At 41.7% G+C, this 27304-nt stretch overlaps 1 protein-coding gene across 6 annotated transcripts in view; it reads right to left on the bottom strand.

Annotated features, from left to right (window-relative positions):
- soat1 (sterol O-acyltransferase 1) overlaps positions 1-27304 on the bottom strand; it is a 63758-nt gene that overhangs the window by 11723 nt on the left and 24731 nt on the right. For 5 of the 6 annotated variants that reach the window (XM_052012638.1, XM_052012634.1, XM_052012635.1 and 2 more), the window contains 10 exons: positions 13500-13648; positions 13071-13130; positions 12741-12848; positions 11842-12124; positions 9437-9512; positions 8064-8148; positions 7292-7337; positions 5060-5189; positions 3969-4066; positions 3170-3268 (listed from right to left, as the gene is read on the bottom strand). In XM_052012638.1, coding sequence (XP_051868598.1) covers positions 3170-3268; positions 3969-4066; positions 5060-5189; positions 7292-7337; positions 8064-8148; positions 9437-9512; positions 11842-12124; positions 12741-12848; positions 13071-13130; positions 13500-13648 — 1134 coding nt within the window. The remainder of the gene's footprint in view (positions 1-3169; positions 3269-3968; positions 4067-5059; positions 5190-7291; positions 7338-8063; positions 8149-9436; positions 9513-11841; positions 12125-12740; positions 12849-13070; positions 13131-13499; positions 13649-27304) is intronic. The other variant, XM_052012637.1, reaches the window with a different exon arrangement.

The following is a 27304-nucleotide window of genomic DNA, read 5'->3' as shown; positions in this document are numbered from 1 at the left end:
GATACCTTAGACGAGCATTAAGATAATCTCCACATGTTTACAAAGGTATCAGAGTAGTTTAATTAGAATACAGACACTCCAAGTTAAATGCCAAATAGTGCACTTCCATCTGAAATCACAAATACCTGATGAGATTGTGTCACCAATAAAATACATAGACAGTACTCCAGTCAGAATCCAAGAGCTTCTGACATGACAAGATGTGACCCATCCTCTCACAAATATATCGAGTATGCATGGGAAGAACATGAAGTTGGCATAATATTACAGAAAAAAAGATTAAGCATCGTGAATTGTGTAGTTCTTTAGAGTTCCAAAATTATTGCTCCACAGAGCATCTACCCTACCAGTGGCATGTAGGCCACCCAGATAGACCTTATATTAAGCCAGTTGCCACAAGTTTTCTCTGGCAGCCTGAAATAGAAAAGCAGTTGGGAGGACATTGAAGGAGTGTCAACCACGTGAAAAACATGGGAGAATCCACCGGCAACTCCATTCTAAGTAAACAATCGTGGCCAAGGATACATACAGATTTTGTTAGTACATTTGTGGGAAATATGATCTCAGTAGGTGTGCATTTTATACAGATACAAGTTGTTCCAATTAGATGTCAAGAACTCAAGCTACAAATTTCAAAGTTGAGAATGAGCTTCATTACACATGGCCTTCCAGATTGCTTGTGACCAACAATGGGAGCAATTTCACTGGTGCCAAATTTGCTATATTTCTGAGCAGTAATAGAGTCAAGCATGTGCACTCAGGTCCATTTAACCCAGCCTTAAGTAGCTTGGTGAAAAGAAGCAACACATGCTTTGAAAGGTGTACTGAAAAATACAAGAGTTACGAAATTGAGACAAGTGTAGTATGCTTATTTCAGTACCATAATACAGCACATAGAACTACAGGCTAAACATCTGCAGATTGGTTGATGGGGCAAGTGTGTCAGAATGCATTTGGGTTTGGCAAACCCAGAGCTTGTGTATTACTGCTAATACCAAACAGAAGAAACAACAATGCCAGAGCTCCTAGTTGCCATTTCACAATAGGCAAACTTGCTAGAACCAGATATTTTCTTATCTTCTACTGAAACTGACACAGAACATGACATGCCATAAGGATTATCATTCTTTGTGGGGGCAGCACAGTGATCCAGCAGTGGAGCTGTAGCTTCATTGCCAGAGACCTGGGTTCAATCCTGATCTCAGATCCTGTGTGTGGATCGCATGCGTTTCCTCTGGGTACTTGGGTTTTCTCTCACCTCCCAAATACGTGCAGGTTGGTAGGTTAATTGGCCACTGTACATTGTCCCCCAGAGTGTAGGAGAGTGGGAAAATCTTAGGAGAGTTGATGAGAATGTGGGGAGAATGAAATGGAATAATATAGCATTAGTATAAATGGCTGGTTGATGGTCAATGTAAATTCGTTTGGCCAAAGGGCCCATTTCCGTGCTAAATCTCTCCAAGACACTACGTCAGCATCTACATTATCAGCATTAAACTTTGTTTTGAATGCACTTTAAGTCTTCATCCAAATTGAAGAGGGGGAGAAAAGATGATCTTCAGACAGCAAGAATGAACTCCAGTTGATGGAAAATCATCAAAAAAGTGCTCTACATGGCGAGCAGATGCTGTTGACGATGATCTTGTGATTCTGTCATCTCTCATTGATACTCAAATCCATTGAAGGATGCCATTAAGATAATAATCATCATGCCATAAATAAAAAGACCATTAACCCTTCAAACTAGAGTAATAATAAAGCAAACTCTGCTTATAATCATTCAGCTTTAAAACTCCAAGATGAACTCAATTTGAGCACTAAATCTTTGATGCCCACTTTCATTGATCATCACAATTCTTGCCATTTCTTTTATCACTCCAAGTTTCAATCACCTATATGATACAGGACAGCATAGAAATGCTAAAACACCTCTTCTTAATTCTTGCCCTTTTCCAATCTCTCATCAGCTTTTACTTGAAGTAATACATGGCTTTTAAATTCCAAGGGCAAATAAATGCTTTCTTAACAATAGTTTGAAAAACAATTTTGAGATATACTTTTTAAAAAAGTTCAATTAACTCACTTGCATTTTATTGCATAGATTAAAGATTTTTAGCATGAGGCAGGCAATTTAAAATTATTTGATTTCATACTGAGTGCATGTGAAGAATGCAAAATTCGTTGAATGTTGTGACGAATGTCAGCTGCCATATACGTGGTCATTAAATTGCCTAGTTATATATAGCTTCTAAAATGGAAGTTCATAATTTCAAAGAGGCCAAGAGAAAGAAAAAGTAAACCAGAAGGATTAAGACATACAACCCTTGTGTTGACTGCCATTGTGCATGATCAAGGCTAATCCTCCCACCTCCGTATTTCCTGTCCTCTTAGAATCAAAAAGATCCCACTGAATCTTGAACATAATTAATGTGCCACAGCCTGCAAGTTAAAGAATTGCCAATATTCATAACCTCCTAGTAAAGATTTTTTTCACCTCAGTCATTAATGGTCAATATCCTTAGCCCAAGGGTGTATTCTATTAGCCTCTTCTGCCTTAAACTTAACAAACCCTCTCAGAATCTCACTTCTCATTTCATAACTTGTTATATTAACATTGAAGTACTGCATATGAAACTCAAGGTTCTGAAGTCTCTTCAAACAAATTGTATATTGCTACCAAATCCTTAACAGTGCCAGAAAATTAAATGCCAATACAGCCAAAAGCCAGTGCATGTCATTTGTAAAGAATCCACTATCCTTTCCACATCACTACAATTGTAAAACACAACTAATCAAAATGGCAAAGCTTGGGTCTACTGTGGAAAGCTGTGTGAGAAACTCCAGATTTCTCCAAAATAGAACAGTTCTTTAATCTCCAAATACCGAAAACCTCATCTCATTCTAAAACAGGATTAGGCAAAAAAAAGGCTCTTTTCTACTTTCACATTAACTGACCTGTTTTATGCTATCCAGAAGATCACCACAAGTCTTTCAGGCTCCCCCCATTCTGCTGAATAGTACCATTCACAAAATCTGGCCCCTTCAGCTAAGAACTCATAAAAGGGGGGAATGACAATGCAGCACAAATCGTCAATTAGATTAGACCAAGTGAAGCCAGATTCACCCCAGTTCCTCAGACAAATGCAGCAGACCAAAAAGTATTCCTTACCCAGAGAAAATCTTTGTAAGCGTAATAGTACAGCCAGTCATGGACCACTACATTCCAGGTCCGGTAATAGTTTGCAAAGGATGTGGAATTCCACCAGTCCTGAATGGAAATGTACAAGACAAAAATAAGGCTCATAATCCAAAATACTACAGTGGTTTTTAAAGTAGAATTTCATTCAATACCCTCCTGCATTTTGCTCTATGTTATCAACTAACATTCTATTAGTTGAAATCAGCTTAACATTTGGGAGATAAATACAATGATCCAACAAAATCTGCTTCAGTTCAAAATAGTACTTCACAAGCAAAAGTGCACCCTCAGTCCCTTTACCGGTTTACAATGTCTGCCATTGCTTTGCTCCCCACAAGATGACTGAGATCCAAAGTTGTTTTGGGAAATGCAAGAAGGGTGGGGGGATGTGAGCCAGAAGCCACTATCTGACTTCATTTTATACTGCATGTAACAGCATTGTCCCCCATCTCAACCTATTTGCGAGAAGCACACAGCTAACTGCAGTCAGCATATTTCAGGCAGTGTTTCAAGAACAGTTGCCCAATCGATATTTATGGGGCCTCCTTTCTTTGATGACACACATTAGCTTTTTAGCAACAATCTAAAGTCAGGGCTATAATGAAAGTACCAATGTCACAGAAAATGAGAAATTATACATGTGATTGCAAGCACTTGTAATGAAATATATGCACTGTTAACAACCCAAAGACATCAGCCAGGCTTGGAAGAAAGTAACCACAAGACACCATATGATACTTCCCAGAATTTAAAAAGGTCAAGTGGTTACCTTATAAAACATCCTGTCAGCAAACTGCAGCATTTCAGCAAAGGCATTGAGCCAGCAGTGGAGGAATGCAAAGAAAGCCAGGAACAGCACAAGCACACCTGAAAAACAAAGCCATACACAACTTGTGACATTTGCAAAGTTCTTGACTTTAACCCCCAACCACTATTCCCTGCAATGGCAATAGGGAGGTGAAGAATCTCAAACCTACTATAGGGAAGAAAAAGCAGCTTTTACATTGACAAGTACCTTAAATAAATCCAGAGAAACACTGTCCAAGAACCTGCAACAAACACACTAATTTGAGATGGAGAAAGCCCCTGATTGGATCCACCCTTGACAAAAGATAGCTCAAAATAATTCAGTGGGATTGTAATGCAAGACTCCATTAACTTGGTTATCCCAAAGTCTTCTGCCCCTGTCTCAACTCCAACTAGGACTATTCATTCATCAGCTCCATGTTTGTTCTTTATGGGTTCCAATTAACATCTTAATATTAAAATCACTGTTTGCAAATCTCTCCATGACCTTGACTTGCCCTGCAACCCTTGAGATATATTTGTTCATTCTTGTATTTATCCATCAATGCTCTAAGCTCCAGAATTTTCTACCTAATGCCCTTCTTTCTCCTTCAAGACATCCCCCCTAATCCTTGACTAAAATGTCATCTGGTCTAATCTCATTTAGTTCAGTGTTAAATTTATTTGAAAATGCTACTACGAAGCAACTCAACAACTTAACTACACTGAAGACATCATATAAATAAAACTGTTGATGCATAAACTTGTGCACCACTCAACATTACAGGCAATCTTTTAAATAGTCTAGATCAGATACTGGTTGTACTTGTAAAAAGTGTATAGTTGCTGAATGAGCCTAGATAAGAGGCAGTTTCCTGCTTCCAATTAAGAAGATGAATTAGCAGCACAGTTGAGAGCAGTCATCTTTTAGAGTGGACCAAACGTATGACAGTTTCAGCCTCTTGATCCCTTTTGTTTTGGGTTTAGAATCACGGATGCAACATTGTGCACAATAAGCACTGATTACAACTGACATCGGCACTTTCAGGACGTGCAAGCAAGGATGATCCCTACCTGGCAAAATGGAGTTGAAAATGCAAAGAACCAGGACCTTCAAGCTGAATGGCTCTCGGCTGATGTTTCGGAACAATGGGATACAAAGCCGCACAAAAATATAGTAAGCGTAAAACAGGCAGCCCAGAACCTGAGAAAAAAAAGAGATTAAAAAGTTCCAAAGTCAGTTGATGCTATCAACAATCCTGTTTTCATGCTTTTTAACCAAATGACAACACTACCTTTTAAGGTACTTGGACTCTGTCTTTACCTCTCATTGTCTTGGTGAAGCAGCCAGCATAATCAAAGACCCCACCCACCCGGGACATTCTCTATTCTCTCCTCTTCCATCAGGTAGAAAATGCAGGAACCTGAAGGCATGTACCACCAGACTTAAGGACAGCTTCTACCCCACTGTGATAAGACTATTGAACAGTTCCCTTATACAACGAGATGGACTATGATTTCATGATCTACCTTGTTGTGACCTTACACCTTATTGCACTGCACTTTCTCTGTAGCTGTGACACTTTACTCTGTACTGTTATTGTTTTTACCTGTACTACCTCAATACACTCTGTACTAACTCAATGTAACTGCACTGTGTAATGAATTGACCTGTACAATCGGTTTCTAAGACAAGCTTTTCACTGTACCTTGGTACAAGTGACAATAATAAACCAATACCACCTGCTAAACGAGCCCAACATTACAAGGTGACATTTACTGAAGCCAGATGAGTAAAAGGAAATAATATTGTGCTTAAGGCAGGAATAACACTTGTAAGTAGGTTGAGCAATAAATACTTATGTTACTTGGTTCTGGCCAAACCATTGAGTGAAATTACATTGTTAGAATATGATGATTCAGTAATATAGCATTAAACGCAAAAGCTTTGCATTGTAAAAACAAAAACACACATGCCTTTTACTGGATGGCCAGTGGTCACAACTGATGGTTGTGGAAGCACCACCTGCCACCCTACTGCCTATCTTTATTTTTGTTGGAATCTGGATTTGTGCAAGAGGCTTGTTCTGTGTTTCATTGCAAATGAAAACAAAACAAATTTTCATCTGCTTAAATTAACTGAGTACCAAAATAATTCAATGTAGTTAGCAATCTGTTTTCATTCACATACGTGGCCAGGGATCTTAAATACTCCACAAATAAAACAGAGGGTCTAGTTTTTACACCATTACCTCACTCTGAATTTATGATGCATTCCTGGAAACAAGAATGCAAATTGAATCAGCTCTAAAGTAAAAAGGGTCATTAGACTTGAACATATGGAGATATTACCAACAGCATTATTTTTCTATCTACATGCAATATATGAGGCTGCTTTTGAGGATTTGCATGGGTCATTACAGTAATATTTATTAAAAAGTAAAAATACAAATACAAAATATCCTGACACAGAATTCCAAAATACATCAAAGCAGCAGTACAGGCAGGATAAAGTGAAAGAGGTTCAGCTAGTGGATAAGCCAGACTGTGGCTCACCCTACTAGGAAGATGGACCAGGATGTAACTCATTCTTTTTAAAAGGATCTAAGGTTAATGTCTTGCCTGCCTCTTTCATATAAGATTTCTCTGTTACAGGAGATAGCATTGAGCACACTTCTCTTCAGCTGCACTCCCAATCTTATTCTCATAAAATAGGTTCATTACCTCCTTGGTCTATGTGAAGCCCTCGATACAAGTTACTGTGCTCAGGCACACCACCTCCATAGGAAGACAAGTTGGGAAGGAAAGGACAAGAGGTTCTGTGGCTGGCATGGGGGAATTGTCAAGCACTAACAGTGCTTTATGTTCAATGTTATTTTCCCCATAGTAACACTACCATGGGCAAAAAATGTGAAGTGAACCAGTTATGGAAGGTGGCATTTGTTACACAAGCCCGTTTTGGCTTCCAAATTAAAGGCAAATGCATGAAAGAAAACCCCTTCAACACTCAGATTTTCTCCTTGGTGACGAGCATGGGTTTCAGCTTAATATCTCCTGAAGCATTTCCCACCCCAAGCAGGAGTGTCAGGCATTCTTTGGCAGCCTTAAATCCAGTTGCACAATTTTCTTTTTGGCAGATAAATGTGCACAACAATTATTTTCCCTAGATCAATTGTAAACAAGCTTTGCCCTGTCTGGGTATTCCCAGGCTGGTCAGTACTCGCAGCTTCACCATTGATACAAACGCTGCCCAAGCTGCTGAAACATGGGCTTGTCAGAAATAACTACATGTACATAAAGCTTTACCTGAGCAAATTTTGTAGCAACATAGCTCCATCTAATTGTAGGATTCCTGTACCAAAAAGAGAATTCAATTACAGATGGTAATAAATTCAAGATTTATTAACACTTTCTTTGAAGTTTCTATTCAATTTAAAGTGCACATAGATTAAAAAAAATAAATGTCTATACATTTTGTGAAATCCAGAAACCGTTATGAATGCAACACACCAATAATGAAATTGATCCCAGCTTCCTTCATACTAAGCACAAGCTGGGAATAACTGAACCTTTATACTATGAAGTACTGTAGCAAAGATCAGATGAAGCCAAGGTTGGGCTTGAGCATTACAAGGACAATACTGAAACAAACCACAATACTGATGGGCAGTCTTGTACCAAAATATATGGTATCCGGAACCCTTTGAGCCAAGTTTCTAAACCTAGTACCCCAGTTTCAACAAGTGGTACACTGCAGAGTAGCTTTTACCAAAATAGAAAAGCACAGCTTTGAGTAAAAGTCTGGAACTCATTCTCCCAAAGGCTGTGGCTGTTGGATGAATTGAAGGTGACATCATACCAGTATCAAAAATTTATGGGCAAGAATAATCAAGGAATATCAATGGAATTGAAATACAGTTCACTCACAACCTTACTAGATGGAAGAACAGGTTTGATCAGTTGAACTGTGATCATCGAACACAAAACAGAGCTGTGCTCCATCTTATTAGTCACCATTAGGTCAAGAACATCAGCTGTTATTTACTAGACTGTCAGAAAATAGTCAGATTGTGCTTACCTGGGATAGTTGTCCCGATAGATGAGAGTAGGAGCAAAAAGGAAGTAGAGGTAATGGGAGAATTGTGGTACCTGCTGAATGCCACCTGAAATGAGGATTAGTATTTCAGACCATCTGAACAGAATTTTAATAAAATAAAATAAATCTGCACAGCAAAGCTGCCAGATTTTTAACAGTATACTAAATGTGCCCTGTATGTTAATATTTTGTACAATATTGACCTTCACTTCCCATAAATATGCAAGACATATTTAACACATTTGTTTTTCCACATTTGTCATTTTTGCCCACTTCTAATTCCTGAATCCATTTGTTTCACACAAAGATTTAGAGCATAAAAGGGTCAACATCATACAATTAGAAGCTTTTAGACATAATTTTAAACAGTGAAACAGTGATGTATTGATTAAAGGGAGCAAGAATTAGACCTCCTAAAGTTTGTAGCATTATTGGTGCACTAGCATAACCAATAATAGGCAATAGGTTGGGCCTGTCACACAATGAGCAATTAACCTGCTAGTTTGAGAGAATTGAGCTTCCTCATGTCATCATATGGAGTGGAGACTCAAACCAATGATTGCAAGAAGACCATGTGTAGTTAGCAGGTGATTGATGCAGGATACTTCTCCTTTGGTGAAGCTATTGGACAGACTCAACTTGGGCCAATTTCAGGTTCTGTTCACTCCAAACTCAAAACTACTAAACCAGAAAGTTTCCAAGGTGTTTTTTTTTTTTAAACAGTTTAAGAATTAGGTTTTGTTAATTAAACAGCTGCCAGGATTACTTGCATGGTTGAAGCTTTGCAACAGCTATTGTATGCACTTGAAAGCATTACAAAACAGCCTTCATCACTTGGGCATAAACAATAACAAATCTTTGCCCTTGCACCCTTGTTTGCCCAATTCTGCTTCAAAATCTACAAGTGTCTTTTGCAGAAATATCACTTTTAAAAACTGGTCTTTATCTCAAACATCATTTAATTGTGGGGTGCTAAAACTGTTTTCCTTTACATTCAACCAGCATTATGGCTTAGGGGTCCTTTGGCAGTGAAAAGTTATTTTGTAAAAAGCATCAAGAAATAGACAAGTGCTTCCCAGAACGAGGTAGGTATGAGGGGCAAAAATAATCCAAGACAAAACCCAGAGGGAATTAAATTTGTGGCAGCATTAGGGCAAGATCACAAGATTGGTCATTGGCTACTTACATCCTAGTATGGAGCAGGGGAGCGGTCAGATAGTTAACACAAACAAGTCTCGGCAGAAAATGTTAAGGGGTGCTCTTTAATATGCAAGTCACTTCCCTGACTATCTCACATCTGCCATTTGTGTCATTAGCTCCAGCCAGCAAACAGAGCACAAAATATTCACATTCACCATTTTTCTCTCTGTTCATTGCCACTCTGCTCAAGTTCTCCCGTATGAAGGAATGTGCTTTCATCATCAAGCGGACCTAAAGAAATAAAAACCAGTCATCAACAACCATGACTCTCTACTCAAATCATGCAGCAGAACTGCAAGAGACCTCACACATTTTGGATTTACCTTCCCAAATATGTGGTCTGATGTCAACCTCCACTTACATGGAGTAAATTTAATTTTATGACCAAGATGGCAGATGCAATTTTTTGCCCCTACCTGAATGGGCAAAGGATAGCAAAAGATATGATGCGGTAATGTGTGGTTAAGTTACTAGAACAGCAGGCAGACAACTGAAAGAGTGATCCAAATCAAGATGGGGAATTTAAATTCAAGGAATGAAATGAAGATGGCCATGAAACTAAGAAGATTGTTGGTTTGCACATCCTTCAGGGAAGCACATCCGCCAGCCTTGCCTGGTCTAGCCAAAACACCACTCTCAAATTCAGGGATGGTCAGCAAGTGCCCATTTTACCAGTGGCTTAAACAAAAAGGATCCAGAATGTGTGAAGTTGACTGACACTGTCATGTAGTATGGAAGGGTCAATGTATGGAAAGGAAAAAAAAGAGGAAAAAATCTGAAATTTCATAACATGCAATCCCTGTCAACCAACCACACATTCTACACATGGGAGATACCCTCCATACAGGATGACTGCTAAACAAGCAATACCATCCAAATTTGTTTATTTGTCCAGGATATGTTCACAGTTGATCATGGAATCCCAATGATTAATATCAACCATTCAAAATTAGGGGTTGACCTGCTGCCCAGAGATGACACTTGGGAGTGGGGGTTCCTAATCCCAGTAAATGTACTGTTCGTATAATCTTGTGGCACTTGACAGTCCTTAGCACTCTGTGGTCAAAGTGGGAGAGGCAGATGCCACAATCACTACAGATCATCAACTATGTAAGTGGGTGCTAAGAGTTCTTGGAAATACAAGCATTTTGGGACATTCATTTGAAATAAATCAAGTGAACAGTTATTAGTGCAATGAATTGCTCTGGGGGAGGCAGGAATTGAGGGGACATATTGAGGAAAAATGAACATTTTCCTTCTAATTTCTGTTGCATTCCCTCAAGGTACTAGGTCATCAAAATAGATTCATGAAAAATCCAGTCTTGAAGCTGCATATTCTTTCAACTAGTGTACTGATCCTTGTATTTGCTGTGGAATGCAATGGTAAGTGCCATTGAATAACTTGGCTGCAACCTTTTATTTATTTTGAATAAAGCAAATATCCTTTATTTTATAAGAAAAAGTACTTAGAATCTGCCATGGATAGATGAAGGGAACTGAGGACTACATGGATCAGGCACAGAAGAGTTGAGGTCTGGGGCAGATCAGCCAAAGTCAAGTTTATTGTCATATGCACACACGATTGCACAGGTGCAATGAAAAACTTGCACACAACAATTATGATCCATCCATGGTACTATACCAAGTTTATACATAATCCTCGCTTCTGAAAACCATCCCTCGAGTAACTAACCCTAGAATTGGGTTTGTTCTTGCATCAAAAGCAACATTTTGAAACCATTTATGGTGATCTGTGTATGTTTTGAAATGGACACCCCAGAGACAGTTACAGGGATAAGGAATTAAGGAACTAAATAACAAGTCCAAGCCAAGAGTGAGAGATTTTGTCAGTTGTTCTTGTTATAGTGTAGGATGGATTCAACTTCAAGCCAAAATTATGCTGCATTATTTGGATATTAGGAATGATGGTCAAAAATTTGACCTTTCTTCATGAAATGAGAAGGTGCACATCTGAACCATTAAGTTCTTTTACTGCTGTTTGTTTTTATTCAAATAAATAGTTGCAATAACAGTTTGGCAATGTTAGTATTCAGCAGGTGGAGCTGAAATGCAAATTACTTTATGACAAATATGGCTATGTTGCAGTTAACCAACTAGGAAAGTGAGCTTATGAAATTTCAAACAACAAATACCACTGTATGGCATATCTAATTATGATGGTGATGGAACATACGTCTACAAGAATGACCCTCAGTGGGTGAACAAGAAATACCCATCCAGACACTGATAATCATGTCTCTCTAGATAACCACCAAAAGTAATTGACCACCTCTAAAAAGAGATTGGTTTCAAACATAATTCATATATTTTACAATATCTGATTAGGTCTTTCTCCAATATGGCCCCCAATAACGAGCCAAATATTAGTGCCAATGCTGCTGGATCTATGGGCCATGGATCAGAATGCTCACTGACCAGATAATCATGTTTTTAGAAATGGTACAAGTTCCAGGACACAACTCCCTTCATCTGAACTACCAACATGAAAAATTCTATTGAGATAAAATATCATTTAAGACCAAAAAAGAAAATCACCTACCTGTTCCAAGATAACAATGAAGCGGGAGGCAGGAGGTAGTTGAAAATGGATGACAGTATAGACTGGGGCAGCCCACAGTCCTAGTGTCTGAAACAGCAAGAACAATACACCAAAGAACACTGTCCGCAGAACCTTGTGTTTCGTTGCCTGGTATCCAGATGCCCAAAATAGAAATAAGCCATATGGAATGAGAAGCGTAGACAGGAACATACAAAGCCAAGTGGAAATGACAATTGGGAATCTCCCAAAAGCATAAACCAATAGATCGAAGTCAAGGACCAGCCTGCAAAAAAGAAAAAACACATCAAATATCCATATACAATATTAGGTTCAGATAGCTTACTGGTGAAGCAGTTCAAGCAGCTTACCACTATCTTCAACATGAACTGGGGTTAGCTTTGCTAGTTACTTCTATATTCCAAGAATGAATAAAAACTACAGAAGGTGACTCAACTGTGCACCTTTATGCTGTTGTAACATTCTTATTTTATCATTAGGGTCTGCACCCAATGCTGACTTTACTCAACAGGCAACTTAATAAACCTTTAACAGGCACAACTTCCAATTTAAGGAGACAAAAAAAAAGTTCACATATGCCAAGCTGATAGACAACAGCTGCCTGTATACAGCTGAAATGTGAAGCAAATGGTCAAGATAGAAAAATACATGTTCAAAGTCACACTCGGCTTCAATTGCTTGTGTTCTCGATCCAATCTTCTGCCTTAATTGAGGATTCTAATCCCGTGATCCAAAGGTGGTATTGCTCTGAATCTTCAGAATATTCCACAGTATTGGATTTAAGTGCCCTTCAGCATTTTAATTTCAGTAGACACTTACAAATAAGCAAACTTAAAATATAGACACTTGTCTTTTCTACACTTTTCCTCCCAAATTCTTACCTTCCTTCATCAATGAAGTCCATTACCAGGGTACTGACTATAAACAGAATGAGTAAAGCGATGAACATGTGATAAATGGTCCGGATATGATTCACTTGGAAGAGTTCACTAAGGAAAAGTGAGAAAAATAGGGCTTAATAGGGAAGTTTATTATAACATAGCTCCACTGATAAAACACAGTGAGCAATCAGCTCAAAAAAAAACAAGCCCATATCCAAAATGCCAAAGTTTATGATTCTCAACTAAACTTCAAAATTTGGCATCTCTGCTTTTATCAGTTCTCCTAATCTTGGCAGCTAAAAGTGCATCCCGTTTTAAAACCATACTCACTCAAGCAGAGATCGACGAGACATGAAGTGCTTGCCTTTTTCTGGGGGTGCCCTTGCCTGTCTGTAAACAGACACATGTACTGTAATCAGAACTCAAAAGCACAAAATAGTAATCCTTAATAGTTCAGATTTGCTGGATTACAATGTAAAAAACCATTGGTTAACCTGATGTAAAGAAAAATAATTACAAATTAGTGCAATAAGTGGATAGATTCTTAAACAGAAAAAACAGAATTGACACTCAACTTCAAAACAAATAACCTCACTATTCTTCACTTCACCTTGTCTTAAGGGTTGCAGAAGTATATTTTGTGGTTACAGTTTTTATTTCCTAAATATCAGCACCCAGGAGGTACTGAGGACCTCAGGCAATGCTGGAAAAGGAAGTTCTATAACAACACAGATCAAGTTACATTTCATCATTCCTTACCTGTTAGCCATAGCTGCCTGTTCCTTAGTCATAGATGCAGACAAGAAAGGAGTAACAGAGGAATCCAAGGTGGTTGATTCATCAATCAAATCATCCACAAAATGGTTAAAATGAGAATCAAGCTGTCTCAGCAAGTCATTCTTCATTTGCTATGGTAAACAAAAAATAGAATGAATGACAAAGTGCTCTCAAATTGACTGAAACATTGTCTATATTGAGGTCCTTTGAATGCAATTTGCAGTTTAGGTTCATTTAGTGATACTATTGCTGTGCAAAATGAAGACGATTGGATAATTCACCTACCAATCACATCGATGAAGAACACTGCTTTAGTGAGAAATAAATTTCAAAGCACATATCTATAACTGTCCTTTGCTTGGATAGTTTTACATTTTACTAGAGGAATCACTCTGGGAAATGCTGCTGTAGTTTGTCACAAGTTTATTTGCTGCAGTTCACAGAACTATCTAGTGTACTATTAAATACACTTGTTAAAATTATTCTCGCCGGCCCTGCCTTAACTTATTGTAAGGTTAATGGAGTGATCACTGCAAATTAACAACAACTGGAATCAAGAGGCAGCATGAAAAACCACTACCCATCTATTCCTGCAGCAAGAAAGTTTGGTAACATGATGGGGATTCAGGGGTTGGATTTCAAAAACCTAAACCTATGTCAAGCCTATGTTCCTTTTAACAATCCATAACCAAATCTCAACAAGTTTCCACCAAGGAGTTAACTCACTGACAGCGATAGTCAACAACACCAGAGTCAAAACAGTGTAGATTGCACCCAAATGGCAAGACTTGAGCTCATAACCCTCAATGATACCTCTCAGTACAGAACTAAGTACTCAACTAGCAAAGATGCAGTCTTTCAGTTGAGATGCTGTACATGTCTTCTTGGATGGCTGGAATATAGCACTATTCAGAAAAGGCAATTATGTCACACACTGCAATGTAACTGTTGTTTTTCATGAATCTAAGTGATATCCAGGAGAAAGGAGGAGCAGTTTTACACATGGAAGTTATAGAAAAAGACATGGGTGATGATCAAAAAGGATTCACTTAATTCCAGGAATAAAGGATTTGATGATTTGAGGAATTATAAACCAATGTTGGCGAGGACCACTACAGAGAACAGTACAGTGCAGCTCAGTAAGGGCCCTTCGGCCCACAATGTTGTGCCAACCTATACAAACCTACTCCATGATCTAGCCCTTCCCTCCCACACAGCCCATAACCCCTCATTTTTATAACATCCATGTGCCTATCTAAGAGTCTTTTAAATGTTCCAATTGTATCAGCCCCTACCACCACCCCCATCAGTGTGTTCCAGGCACCCACCACTCCATGTAAAAAAAACCTACCTCTGACATCTCCCCTAAACATTTCTCCACTTTCCTCAAACTGCTATTGGCAACTGCTGCCGAGGAAAAGGTGCTGGCTGTCCACTCTATCTACGCCCCTCATAATCTTATACACCTCTATCAAGTCACCTCTCATCCTCCATCACTCCAAAGAGAAAAGCCCGAGCTCTCGGGACTAGAGGGCTTCGGTTCGGAGGACTTTGGAGCAGCTAAGTTTTTTCTGTTTATCACTTTTATTAGGGTTTTAAGTGTAAGGGTTAGATTTTTATAACTTTCTTTAGTAAGTGTTTTAAAAGTTTTTTCTAACTAGTCGAGTGGGGGCTGGACTGCGCAGGTGTGGCGCGGGCAGCTTAAAAAAGCAAACAGCCTATAGAGCGGGCAGTGTCGGAGCAGGCAGCGGAGTGAGAGGCAGCAGTGGTCGGGCTTTGGCTCAAGGGGCTTCGGCGTGAAGGGGCAAGGAGGGTAAGTAGCTGGTAAGTAGGTAAAGGTAAGGTTTACCTGTTGTCTATTATAGATTTGCAGGTGGGATTGACTAGGGGGATAAAAAACAAGGTAGTCAGATGGAGGAGATGGTCATATGCTGCAGCTGTTTGATGTGGGAACTCGTGGACCTTGCTGCGGTCCACGATGGCCACATCTGCGGTAAGTGCTTGAGGCTGGAGGAACTTCGGCTCAGAGTCAATGAGCTGGAGTCACAGCTACAAACACTGTGCAGCATAAGGGAGGGAGAGAGTTATGTAGACACGGTCCATCAGGAGGCAGTCACCCCCCTTAGAGCAAGTACATCTGAGGTTCAGGATGCAGATAGAATGGTGACTCTCAGGGGAGGGAAGAGGAAGAAGAAGAAGTCAGGCAGGCAGACAGAGCAGGGAACCCCAGAGGCTGTTCTCAGTAACAGGTTTTCCGCCTTGGAGGCTGTTGAGGGGGATGACCTGCAGGGGCCTAGCTGCAGTAACCAGGCCTCTGGCACTGGGACTGGTACTGCTGCTCAGAAAGGAAGGGTGGGAAAGAGACATGCGGTAGTGATAGGGGACTCGATAGTCAGGGAAACAGATAGGAGTTTCTGTGGCAGTGAGCATGAATCCCGGATGGTATGTTGCCTCCCAGGTGCCAGGGTCCGGGATGTCACTGATCGGGTCCACAGGATTCTTGAGCGGGAGGGAGAGCAGCCAGAAGTTGTGGTCCATGTTGGCACCAACGACATAGGTAGGAAGAGGGATGAGGTCCTGAAGAGCGAGTTCAGGGAGCTAGGCAGAAGACTGAGGAACAGGACCTCAAGGGTAGCAATCTTGGGATTGCTGCCGATGCCACGCGATAGTGAAGGTAGGAACAGGAGGAGGTGGCAGATAAATGCGTGGCTGAGAAGTTGGTGCAGGAGGGAGGGTTTTAGATTTCTGGATCATTGGGATCTCTTCTCCGGAAGGTGGGACCTGTACAGAGAGGACGGGTTACACCCGAACCAGAAGGGGGCCAATATCCTTGCAGCTAGGTTTGCTAGGGTGGTTCGGGAGGGTTTAAACTAGTTTGTGAGGGGGAAGGGAACCGGAGGAGTAGGTCAGAGGTAGAAGGGGATGGGGAAAAGTTAGATCAAACAGGTAGAGAGGCTTTGGGGAAGGAGAAGCAGAATACAGGCTATAAAAGTAGTAAGGTAGATGGACTGAAGTGTGTTTACTTAAATGCAAGTGTCAGGAATAAGGGAGGTGAACTGAGGGCTTGGATAAGTATGGGGGGCTATGATATTGTGGCTATTACTGAGACGTGGCTGACATCAGGGCAGGAGTGGATATTGAATATTCCTGTTTTTTGGTGTTTTAAGAGGGATAGGGAAGGGGGGGAAAAGAGGAGGAGGGGTAGCGATACTGGTCAGGGACACTGTTACGGCTGTGAAAAGGATGGATGTTGTAGAAGGATCATCTCTAGAGTCTGCATGGGTGGAAGGAACAAGAAAGGAGCAGTTACTCTACTAGGAGTATTCTATAGGCCCCCTGGTAGTGGTAGAGATATAGAGGAGCAGATTGGCAGGCAGTCTTTGGAGAGAAGCAAAAATAACAGGGTTATTGGGAGACTTCAACTTCCCAAATATGGACTGGAACCTGCTTAGTGCCAAAGGTTTAGATGGGACGGAATTTGTTAAATGTGTCCAGGAGGGATTCCTGACGCAGAATGTCGACAGGCCGACTGGAGGGAATGCCATGCTAGATCTAGTTTTAGGAAATGAACCGGGACAGGTGAAGGATCTATTGGGGACAGTGACCATTGCTCCATAACCTTTAAAATTGTCATGGACAGGGACAGGTGAAGAGAGGACAAGAAGATATTTAATTAGGGAAGGGCGAACTATGAGGCTATAAAGGGAGAGAACTTGGGAGTGTAAAGTGGGATGTCCTTTTTGAAGGGAAATGTACCATGGAGATGTGGTCGATGTTCAGGGATCTTATGCAAGATGTTAGGGATAGATATGTCCCGGTGAGGCAGAGAAGAAATGGCAGGGTGAAGGAACCGTGGGTGACGAGAAATGTGGAACGACTAGTTAGGGGGAAGAAGGTAGCATACATAAGGTATAAGCAGCAAGGTTCAGACAGAGCCCGTGAGGAATATAGAGTAGCGAGGAAGGAACTTAAGGGCTGAGGAGAGCTAGAAGGGGACATGAAAAGGCATTGGCTAGTAGGGTTAAGGAAAATCCCAAGGCCTTTTTCACGTACGTGAAGGGTAGGAGGATGGCTCGGGTAAAGGTAGGTCCGATTAAAGACAAAGGTGGTAGAATGTGCCTGGAGGCGGCGGAAGAGGGAGAAGTTCTCAATGAATACTTCTCTTCGGTGTTCACCAAGGAGAGGGGTCTTGATGACGTGGAAGGGAGTGCTGGTAAGGGTAATGTTCTCGAGGTTGTAGATATCAAGAGAGAGGATGTGTTGAAGTTGTTAAATAATATCAAGACAGATAAATCTCCGGGGTCCGACGGGATTTTCCCCAGGCTGCTTCGAGAGGAGAGGGAGGAGATTGTTGAACCGCTGGTAAGGATCTTTGAGTCCTCGTTGTCCACGGGGATGGTGCCAGAGGATTGGAGGGTGGCGAATGTTGTCCCCTTGTTCAAAAAAGGTAGTAGGGATAGTCCAGGGAATTACAGACCGATGAGCCTTACGTCTGTGGTGGGTAAGCTGTTAGAAAGGATTCTAAGGGATAGGATCTATGAACTCCTGGAGAATCATGGACTGATTAGGGACAGCCAGCATGGCTTTGTGAAGGGAAGATCTTGCATCACAAGCTTGATAGAGTTCTTTGAGGAGGTGACGAGGAAGATTGAGGGTAGTGTGGTTGATGTGGTCTATATGGATTTTAGTAAGACGTTTGATAAGGTTCCTCATGGTAGGCTTCTTCAGAAGGTCAGAGGCCAAGGGATCCAGGGAAGCTTGGCTGCGTGGATTAGGAATTGGCTTGCCTGCAGAAAGCAGAGGGTTGTGGTGGAAGGAGTGCCCTCGGATTGGAGGGCAGTGACTAGTGGTGTCCTGCAGGGATCGGTTCTGGGACCTCTACTTTTTGTTATATTTATAGATGTCTTAGATGAGGGGGTGGAAGGCTGGGTTAGTAAGTTTGCTGACGACACTAAGATCAGCGGTGTTGTGGATAGTGCGGAGGGTTGTCAGAACTTACAGAGGGATATTGATAGGATGCAGAGCTAGGCTGACAAGTGGCAGATGGAGTTCAATCCGGAGAAGTGTGAGGTGGTACACTTTGGAAGGACAAACTCCAGGGCAGAGTACAAGATAAATGGCAAGGTACTTGGCAGTGTAGAGAAGCAGAGGGATCTGGGGGTTCATATTCACAGTTCACTGAAAGTTGCCTCACAGGTGGATAGAGCAGTTAAGAAGGCCTATGGGATGTTAGCTTTCATAAATCGTGGGATTGAGTTTAAGAGCCACGAGGTAATGATGCAGCTCTACAAAACTCTAGTTAGACCACACTTGGAGTACTGTGTTCAGTTTTGGTCGCCGCATTATAGGAAGGATGTGGAGGCGTTGGAGAGGGTGCAGAGGAGATTTACCAGGATGCTGCCTGGATTAGAGGGTATGGAATATGAGCACAGGCTGAAGGTGCTAGGGCTTTATTCACTGGAAAGGAGGAGGGTGAGAGGAGACATGATAGAGGTATATAAAATATTGAGAGGAATAGATAGAGTAGACAGCCAGCGCCTCCTTCCCAGGGCACCAATTCTCAAGACAAGAAGGCATGGCTTTAAGGTTATGAGTGGGAGGTTCAGGGGCAATGTCAGGGGGAGGTTTTTCCACCCAGAGAGTGGTTGGTGCATGGAATGCACTGCCTGGGGTGGTGGTGGAGGCAGATACATTGGACAGGTCCAAGAGTTTCTTGGATAGGCACATGGAGGAATGTGAGATAGAGGGATATGCGGGAGGAAAGGGTTAGATAGTGTGAGGGTGGTTTGATGGACGGCACAACATGGTGGGCCAAAGGGCCTGTTTTGTGCTGTATGGTTCTATGGTTCTCACTTAACCTTTCCTCACAAGACATGTTCTCTAATTCAGGTAGCATCCTGGTAGATCTCCTCCGCACCCTCTAAGCATTACCTCCAGCTCTTGAACTCAATCCCCCAACTAATGAAGGCCAGCACACCATACACTTTCTTAACCACCCTATCAACTTGCTCAGCAACTTTGGGGAAATCTATGGACTTGGACCCCAAGATCCCTCTGTTCCTCCACACTGCCAAGAATCCTGCCATTAACCTTGAACTTGAAGACTGAGAACAATCTTCAGAAGTGTATCACTTCACATATTGAACTCCATCTGCCACTTCTCTGCCTAACTCTGCATGCTGTCTACATCCCACTGTAACCTACAACAACCTTCTGCACTATCTACAACACCACCAACATCCACGTCATCTGCAAACTTACTAGCCCACCCCTCCACTTCTTCAAAGTCATTTATAAAAATCAAAGAGCAGGGGTCCCAGAATAGATCCCTATTGAACACCACTGGTCACCAACCTCCAGTCAGAATATGCTCCATCTACAACCACCCTCTGCCTTCTGTGTGCAAGCCAATTCTGAATCCACGCAGCCACGTCTCCATGGATCACATGCGTCATGACTTTTTGGATTTGAGCCTACCATGGGGAACCTCAAAACCTCACTAAAATTCATAAACACCACATCCACCACTCTACCTTCATCAATTTACATCATCACCTCCTCGAAAAACTCAATTTGGCTCGTAAGGCACAATCTGCCCCGACAAAGCCATGTTCATTATTCCAAATAAAACTATGCTTCTCCAAATGCTCATAAATCCTGTCCCTAAGAATCCTCTCCAATCGTTTGCCCACCACTGACGCAAGACTCACTGGTCTATAATTCCCAGAATTTTATCCCCATTACCTTTCTTGAACATTTGCCATCCTCCAATCCTCTTGCACTACTCCTCTGGCCAGGGAGGACACAAAGATCATCAATTCCTCAGCAATCTCTTCTCTCGCTTCCCATAGTAACCTGGGGTATCCCCCATCCGGCCCTGGGGACTCATCTATCCTAAATTTTTTTTAGAAAAAGCTCCAACACTAGCTGTTTCTTAACCATGACATGCTCTAGAAAATTAGCCTGTTCTATGCTGACCTCACATTTGTCAAAGTCCCTCTCCCTAGTGAGCACTGAAGTATTAAGGACCTCCCCTACCCCCTCTGCCTCCAGGTAGATGTTTACCCCTTTATCCCTGAGCAGTCCTCACTCAAGTCATCCTCCCATTCTTCACATACGTGCAGAATGCCATGGAGTTTTCCTTAATCCTACCTGCCAATGTCTTCTCATGTCCCCTTCTAGCTCCTGGCCACCTTATAATTCTTAAGAGCCCCGTCTGATTTTTGCTTCCTAAACCTCAAGTATGCTTCCTTCTTCCTCTTGCCCAAATGTTTCACCTCTTGTCAACCATGGTTCCTTCACCCTAACATCCTTTCCTTGTCTTAGTGGGACAAGCTTATCCAGAACCCCATGCAAGTGGTCCCTGAACAACCTCCACATTTCTTCTGTGCATTTCCCTGAGAACATGTGTTCCCAATTTACGCTCCCAAGTTCCTGCCTTATACCATCGTAATTAGCCCTCCCCCAATTTAAAACTTTCCCCTTATCATCTGCTCCTATCCTTGTCCATGGCTATGCTAAAGATCAGGGAGCTGTGGTCACTATCTCTGAAATGCTTGCCCACAGAGAGGTCTGTCACCTGACCAGGTTCATTGCCTAGTTCTAGATCCAGTATGGACTCTCCTCGAGTCGGCCAGTCCTTCCTGAACACACCTAACAAATTCTGCCCCATCTAAACCTTTTACACTAAGGAAGTACCAATCAGTATTAGGGAAGTTGAAGTCTCCCATGACAACAACCCTGTTATTTTTGCACCTTTCCAAAATCTGCCTAATTATCGCCTCCTCAGTGTTCCGGTGGCTATTGGGAGGCCTACAGAATACTCTCAATAGAGTGATCACTTCCTTCCACCCACACTGACTGTAGGTGATCCATCCACAAAGCCCTGCCTTTCTTCAGCTGTGATACTTTGTTTGATTAGCAATGCCACTCCCCTTTTACCTCCTTCCCTATCCCTTTTGATACATCAAAATCCTGGAACATTAAGCAGCCAATCCTGCCCTTGCAACAGCCAAGTCCCTGTAATGGCCACAATATTGTAATTCCACATACTGATCCATGCTCCAAGTTCACCTTTTTTCTTAATAATTCTCACATTAAAGTAAACACATTTTAACCCATCCAAAGACTGCATTTATGCCCCATCCACTGCCCACCTCTCTTCACAGTCTCTCTGCACATTGCACCTACCTTTACACCAACTGCTCCATCATTTGAACTCACACTCTGGTCCCCATCCCCCTGCCAACCTAGTTTAAACCCTCCCCAATAGCTCTAGAAAACCTGACAGTAAGGACATTGATTCCTCTCAAGTTCATGTGCAACCAGTTTCTTTAACACAGGTCATTCCTTCCCCAGAAGAGATCTCAATGATCCACAAGTCTGAAACTCTGCTCCCTGCACCAACTCTTCAGCCACATATTCACCTGCCATATCTTCCTATCCTTACCCTCACAGGCACATGGCACAGGAAGCAATCCAAAATTACTAGCCTTTAGGTCCTGCTTACTTATCCTATCTATGTTGTTGGTACCAATGTGTACCATGACTTCCGGCTGCTCACCCTCCCCCTTAAGAATGCTGTGAACTCTGAGACGTGTCTGACCCTGGCACCTGGGAGGCAACAAACCATCCAGGAGTCTCATTCTTGTCCACAGAATCTCCTGTCTATTCCCCTAACCAATGAATCCCCTGTCACAATTGCTCCCCTCTTCCCTTCTGAGCCACAGAGCCAGACTCAGTGCCAGAGACCAGATGTACGAGTATGTTTACAGGAGTACGTGTTGAAATCAAAGAAAGGTTTCAAGCTTTATTTTCTTTTAAACTAAATGAGAAAAACTTTGCTGCTTGCAGAGGAAAGAAAGAAATTCAGAACTGTTCCTGGAAGAATTTTACAATTAACACACATTGAAGGAGTGTTTGAAAATTTGTGTTAAGTAAGGAATGCAAGCTTTGTTGACCAAATCAGTGTGTAAAATTGGCTGTTACAAGTTTAATTGCAAGCTATCAATATCCAATTAATTTAGATAACTGGAAAAATTGGAGCTGTATGCAACATGATAATAAGAGTTCAGCAGGGAGATGCACACAAAAGGAAATCACTTCAGCAGAGCATCATGTGATCAGGTCATACTCATGTCATGTACATTGAACCACAAGGCTTGAGACAAGAGTGGTTTCTGTTCAATAAAGGAAAATTGCTCAACAGCTCAGGGATTGTGTCATTGGCCTGGCCGTTTTCAAATGCAGGTTTGAGGAAGCCAGGACAAAAGGAAGTCTTCATGTCCTATGGTTTTTAAACTAACGAGAGGTAGAGATTAATTAGAGTTAATTCTGATCCAAGATCACCGACCTAAAATATCAAGTCTATCAAAGCCACCCAATGCGAGTACTTTGAGCATTTCTATATTACAGTTAACATGGTCCTTAAACCACCCAAAATGGAAAATTAATAGAACGAGACAGGGCCCTGTGTCGAAGAGCTTTCTTCATCTAATATTCTTATCTCCTCTCCATTTATTTCTGCTTTCAGACTAGAAACCTCATCAAGAGGAAATTGACACAGTAATATCTCAAGTCTGTGCACTTCCTGTTCAACTGCAGGATGTGCGATTGCAACATTAGGTCCCTTTAATAGAAAATCCAAACTATTACAAAGAATCATAACACTTCTGAGATTGAGAAAGGAATCACATAACAGGGTCAAATTTCTCTCAAGGACACAAGTTGTCTGCGTGTTTAAGATCTATAAAAACCATCACAAGTGATCCTCTTGCCAAAGCACCTTGATCAACCCTCTTGCTACTTGATCAAGGAATTCAAATAGATTAATCAAACAGCATGGACAAAATGTACCAGTTGTTCTTCTTCATCATCCATGTGAGAATTAAATTTTGTTCCTGACAATAGTCCCTAGTGATTTTCCCACCACGAATTTGTCATGTTAGCAGGTTTATTCCTGCTCTTTTATTTTTGAACAGCACTTTATCGTTTTGTAATCCTTCAGTCATCTGGCATCATTCCCAAATCCCTGAAGTTGAAAGACTTCCGAACCAATCCCAAATTCCACAAGCAACTCAGCAATTAATCCAACAGAACAGTAGAGGCACAAGAGACTGCAGATGCTGCCACAGAACTGCAGCTTGTTAACTCTGAATGACAACTTATTCAGCAGCTCCTTCCCTTCACATACCTCTATTTCCCTCCCCATAGCACTAATCTTATCTTGTGAATGGCAAACGTACTTTTAAAGTCAAAGCAGCTTTCAGTTGACTATGCAGGAATTGTAGCAAAGTACAGTATGATGTTACATTTCAAAATTTTAATACAACATCTTAAGACAATCAATGCTCAATGACAAATACTCCAAAATCTGACTTTAATGATTTCAAAAACGCAAAATTAAGATATCTGTACTTCTCATCCCACATAAAATTAAACAAGATTTGGCATTCATAGTAACTTTTGAAGCTAATGGTTGCAAAGAATTCTCATTGTTTCTGACAACCCATGTTTACCCTTTTCATCATGACTGAAATAATGACAAAGGCACTAAGCATAGGTCAATACCTCTAAATGAAGGAATTGGGGAAAAAAGGCAGGGGAGAAATACAAGAATCAAATTCCAGGGGTTAAATTCATTTGCCATTAGTTAGCCAAGATGACTAGCAATACTGCGGAGTCCTTGTCTTTGATGCAAATCAGTGACACCACAGATATTCACAGACTGCTTTTCAATTCTTTGTAACGATTACTGTTGAGTGTGCTGTTCCAGAGTAGGAACATTTCGTTATCACTTCTGTTGATGTCTTCCAGATTCCCTCCAAGTCACAATCTTGTGTACACCTTTTAGCTCTCTGAAACATCTGTCTCTTCTGCATCAAACAGAAAGTACATGTTCTAAGAAGGTCCAGTGCCACTTCATTCCCCAGCTGAAAAGATGTGGGCACTTGTACGCTTTTTCCTGAATATTGAGCAGCCAGCTCTGGCTACTGTTGCTTTCTATCAGCCTCCTATTCCCAGATTCAAGTCAAAAGAAATGCAGAACAAACCTGGGTGGTATTAATATTTGAGCTGCAAGCAAAAAAACAAAATCACTCAAATAGCTGCAACACACGTATTTAACATAATTGGTGGAGTAGCAGATGGCAAAGATCATCCAAGGATACCATGGGACATAGATAAGTGGAAAGTTGGGCAGAGCTGTAGGGATAACTTAATCCAGACAAATGCAATGTAATGCATTTTGGGAAGTCATATTCTTGTAGGACACTTAGAGTAAATGGCAGGATCCTTAGGAGCATTCACATTCAGAAATCTTGGGTGGAGTAGTGAAGGAGGCATTTGGTATGCTTGCCTTGAGGCTGATGCGTTGAGCGCAAGAGTTGGGAAATCATGACGCAGTCATACAAAACACTGGTTGGACAGCACCTGGAGTACTGTGTCGCGTTCTGGTCACCACACTACAGGAAGGGCGTGGTAGCAACAGAGAGAGTGCAGAAGAAATTCACCAGAATGCTGCCTGGAATGGAGGACTGTGTTATAAGGAGAGTTTGGACAGGCTGGGTTTATTCTCACTGGAACGCAAGAGTCAGAGGGGTGACCTAACAAAGGTTTATAAAATTATTAAGGGCATAGATAGGAAATATAGAGAGAGTCCTTTTCCCAGGGCAGGAGTCTCGAGGGGACAGGCTTAAGGTGAGAGGGGAGAAATTTAGAAGAAGATCTGAGGGGCAAGTATTTCACACAGAGGGTAGAGAATAGCTGCCAGAGGTGGTGGTAGAGGAAGATATTGTTACAATGTTTAAATGGCATTTGGACAGATGCTTAGATTGGAAAACCATAGAGGGATATGGGCTTACTGCCAACAAGTGGCATAGATATGCACCACAGTAGACATGGATGAGGTGGGTCAAAAGATCATGTTTCTGTGCTTTACAACTCCACGATTCTAGGATTAAACTGAGAACATTTACAGAAGGGCATTCTGGAGCAATCTCTGTTGAATGGCGAATACATGGAATAATTGAAGTGAACAGCCAAGAAGATTTAAAAGGAAAAGCTTGATTTGGACATACAAATGAATGCTTGGAAATGTCAACAGGCTGAGATGAAGTGCATTTACATTGAGCATACTACCGGGCAGGCACGGTAATATAGCGGTTAGCATAACACTATTACAGCGCCAGTGACCCTGGTTTAATTCCAGCCCCTGTAAGGAGTTTGTACATTCTCCATGTCTGCGTGGGTTTCCTCCCACATTCCAAAGATGTATGGGGTTAGGAAGTTGTGGGCATGCTATTTTGGTGCCAGAAGCGTGGTAACACTTGCGGGCTGCCCCCAGAACACTCTACACAAAAGATGCATTTCACTGTGTGTTTCAATGTACATGTGACTAATAAAGATATCTTATCTAAACATAAGCAGAAATCCAGTGAGCTGAAACAGCAGTTTCTGGGTTATCAATTCCATGGAAGCAATTTCACAAGATCACAAGACAAGGGAGCAGAAGCAGGCCATTCGGCCCATCGAGTCTGCTCCAAGGAAAAGGGAAAAAGAAATGGGGTGGGAAAAAAAAACCTATTCTAATCCCATTTTCCAGCCTTATCCCCATATCCCTTGATACCCTGACTATTTAGATATCTGTCGATCTCCTCCTTGAATACCCCCACTGATCTGGCCTCCACTGCTGTGCGTGGCAAGGAGTTCCACAATTTCACCACCCTCTGGGTAAAGAAATTTCTCCTCATCTCTGTCTTGAAACTCTACCCTCTAATTCTAAGATTGTGCCCTCTGGTCCTGGACTCGCCCACCAAGGGAAACAGCCTAGCCACATCTACTCTATCCTTTCCTGTCAACATTTTAAATGTCGCTACGAGGTCCCCTCTCATCCTTCTGTACTCCAGTGAGTACAGTCCAAGAGCCGACAAACGCTCATCATACGTAAGCCCTTTCATTCCCGGAATCATTCTCGTAAATCTCCTCTGAACCCTCTCCAACGTCAGCACATCCTTCCTAAGATGTGGGGCCCAAAACTGCGCACAGTATTCCAAATGAGGCCTCACTAGTGCCCCGTAGAGCCTCATCAACACTTCCTTACTTTTATACACTATACCTCTCGAGATGAATGCCAACATAGCATTAGCTTTCTTAACCACCGATCCAACCTGGTGGTTAACTTTTAAGGTATCTTGTACGAGTACCCCCAAGTCCCTTTGTACTACCATACTTTCAATCTTCTCTCCTTCTAGATAATAATCTACCCGCTTATTTCTGCTTCCAAAGTGTACAACTGCACATTTCTCAACATTGAATCTCATCTGCCATTTCCTTGCCCATTCTCCTAAACTGTCTAGGTCCCTCTGCATCCTTTCTATTTCCTCTATGCTCCCTACTCCTCCACTTATCTTGGTGTCATCCGCAAACTTAGCCACACAACCATTTATTCCATCATCCAAATCATTGATGTACAAGGTAAAAAGGAGCGGTCCCAACACCGACCCCTGCGGCACACCACTAGTAACCGGTAACCAACCAGAACGAGATCCTTTTATTTCCACCCTTTGCTTCCTGCCAACCAGCCAATGCTCCACCCATTCTGCTATCCTACCCATAATTCCATGACCTCTCATCTTATTAATCAGTCTCTTGTGAGGCACCTTATCGAAGGCCTTTTGAAAGTCTAAATACACAACGTCTACCGCCTCTCCCTTATCCACCCTACCTGTGATTTCTTCAAAAAACTCCAATAGGTTGGTCAGACAGGACCTCCCCTTCACAAAACCATG

The sequence above is a fragment of the Pristis pectinata genome, chromosome 3, assembly GCF_009764475.1.
Source record: "Pristis pectinata isolate sPriPec2 chromosome 3, sPriPec2.1.pri, whole genome shotgun sequence".
Classification (NCBI taxonomy): domain Eukaryota; kingdom Metazoa; phylum Chordata; class Chondrichthyes; order Rhinopristiformes; family Pristidae; genus Pristis; species Pristis pectinata.
The sequence above is the reverse complement of the archived record's forward strand: the minus strand, read 5'-3'. Positions and strand labels throughout refer to the sequence as shown.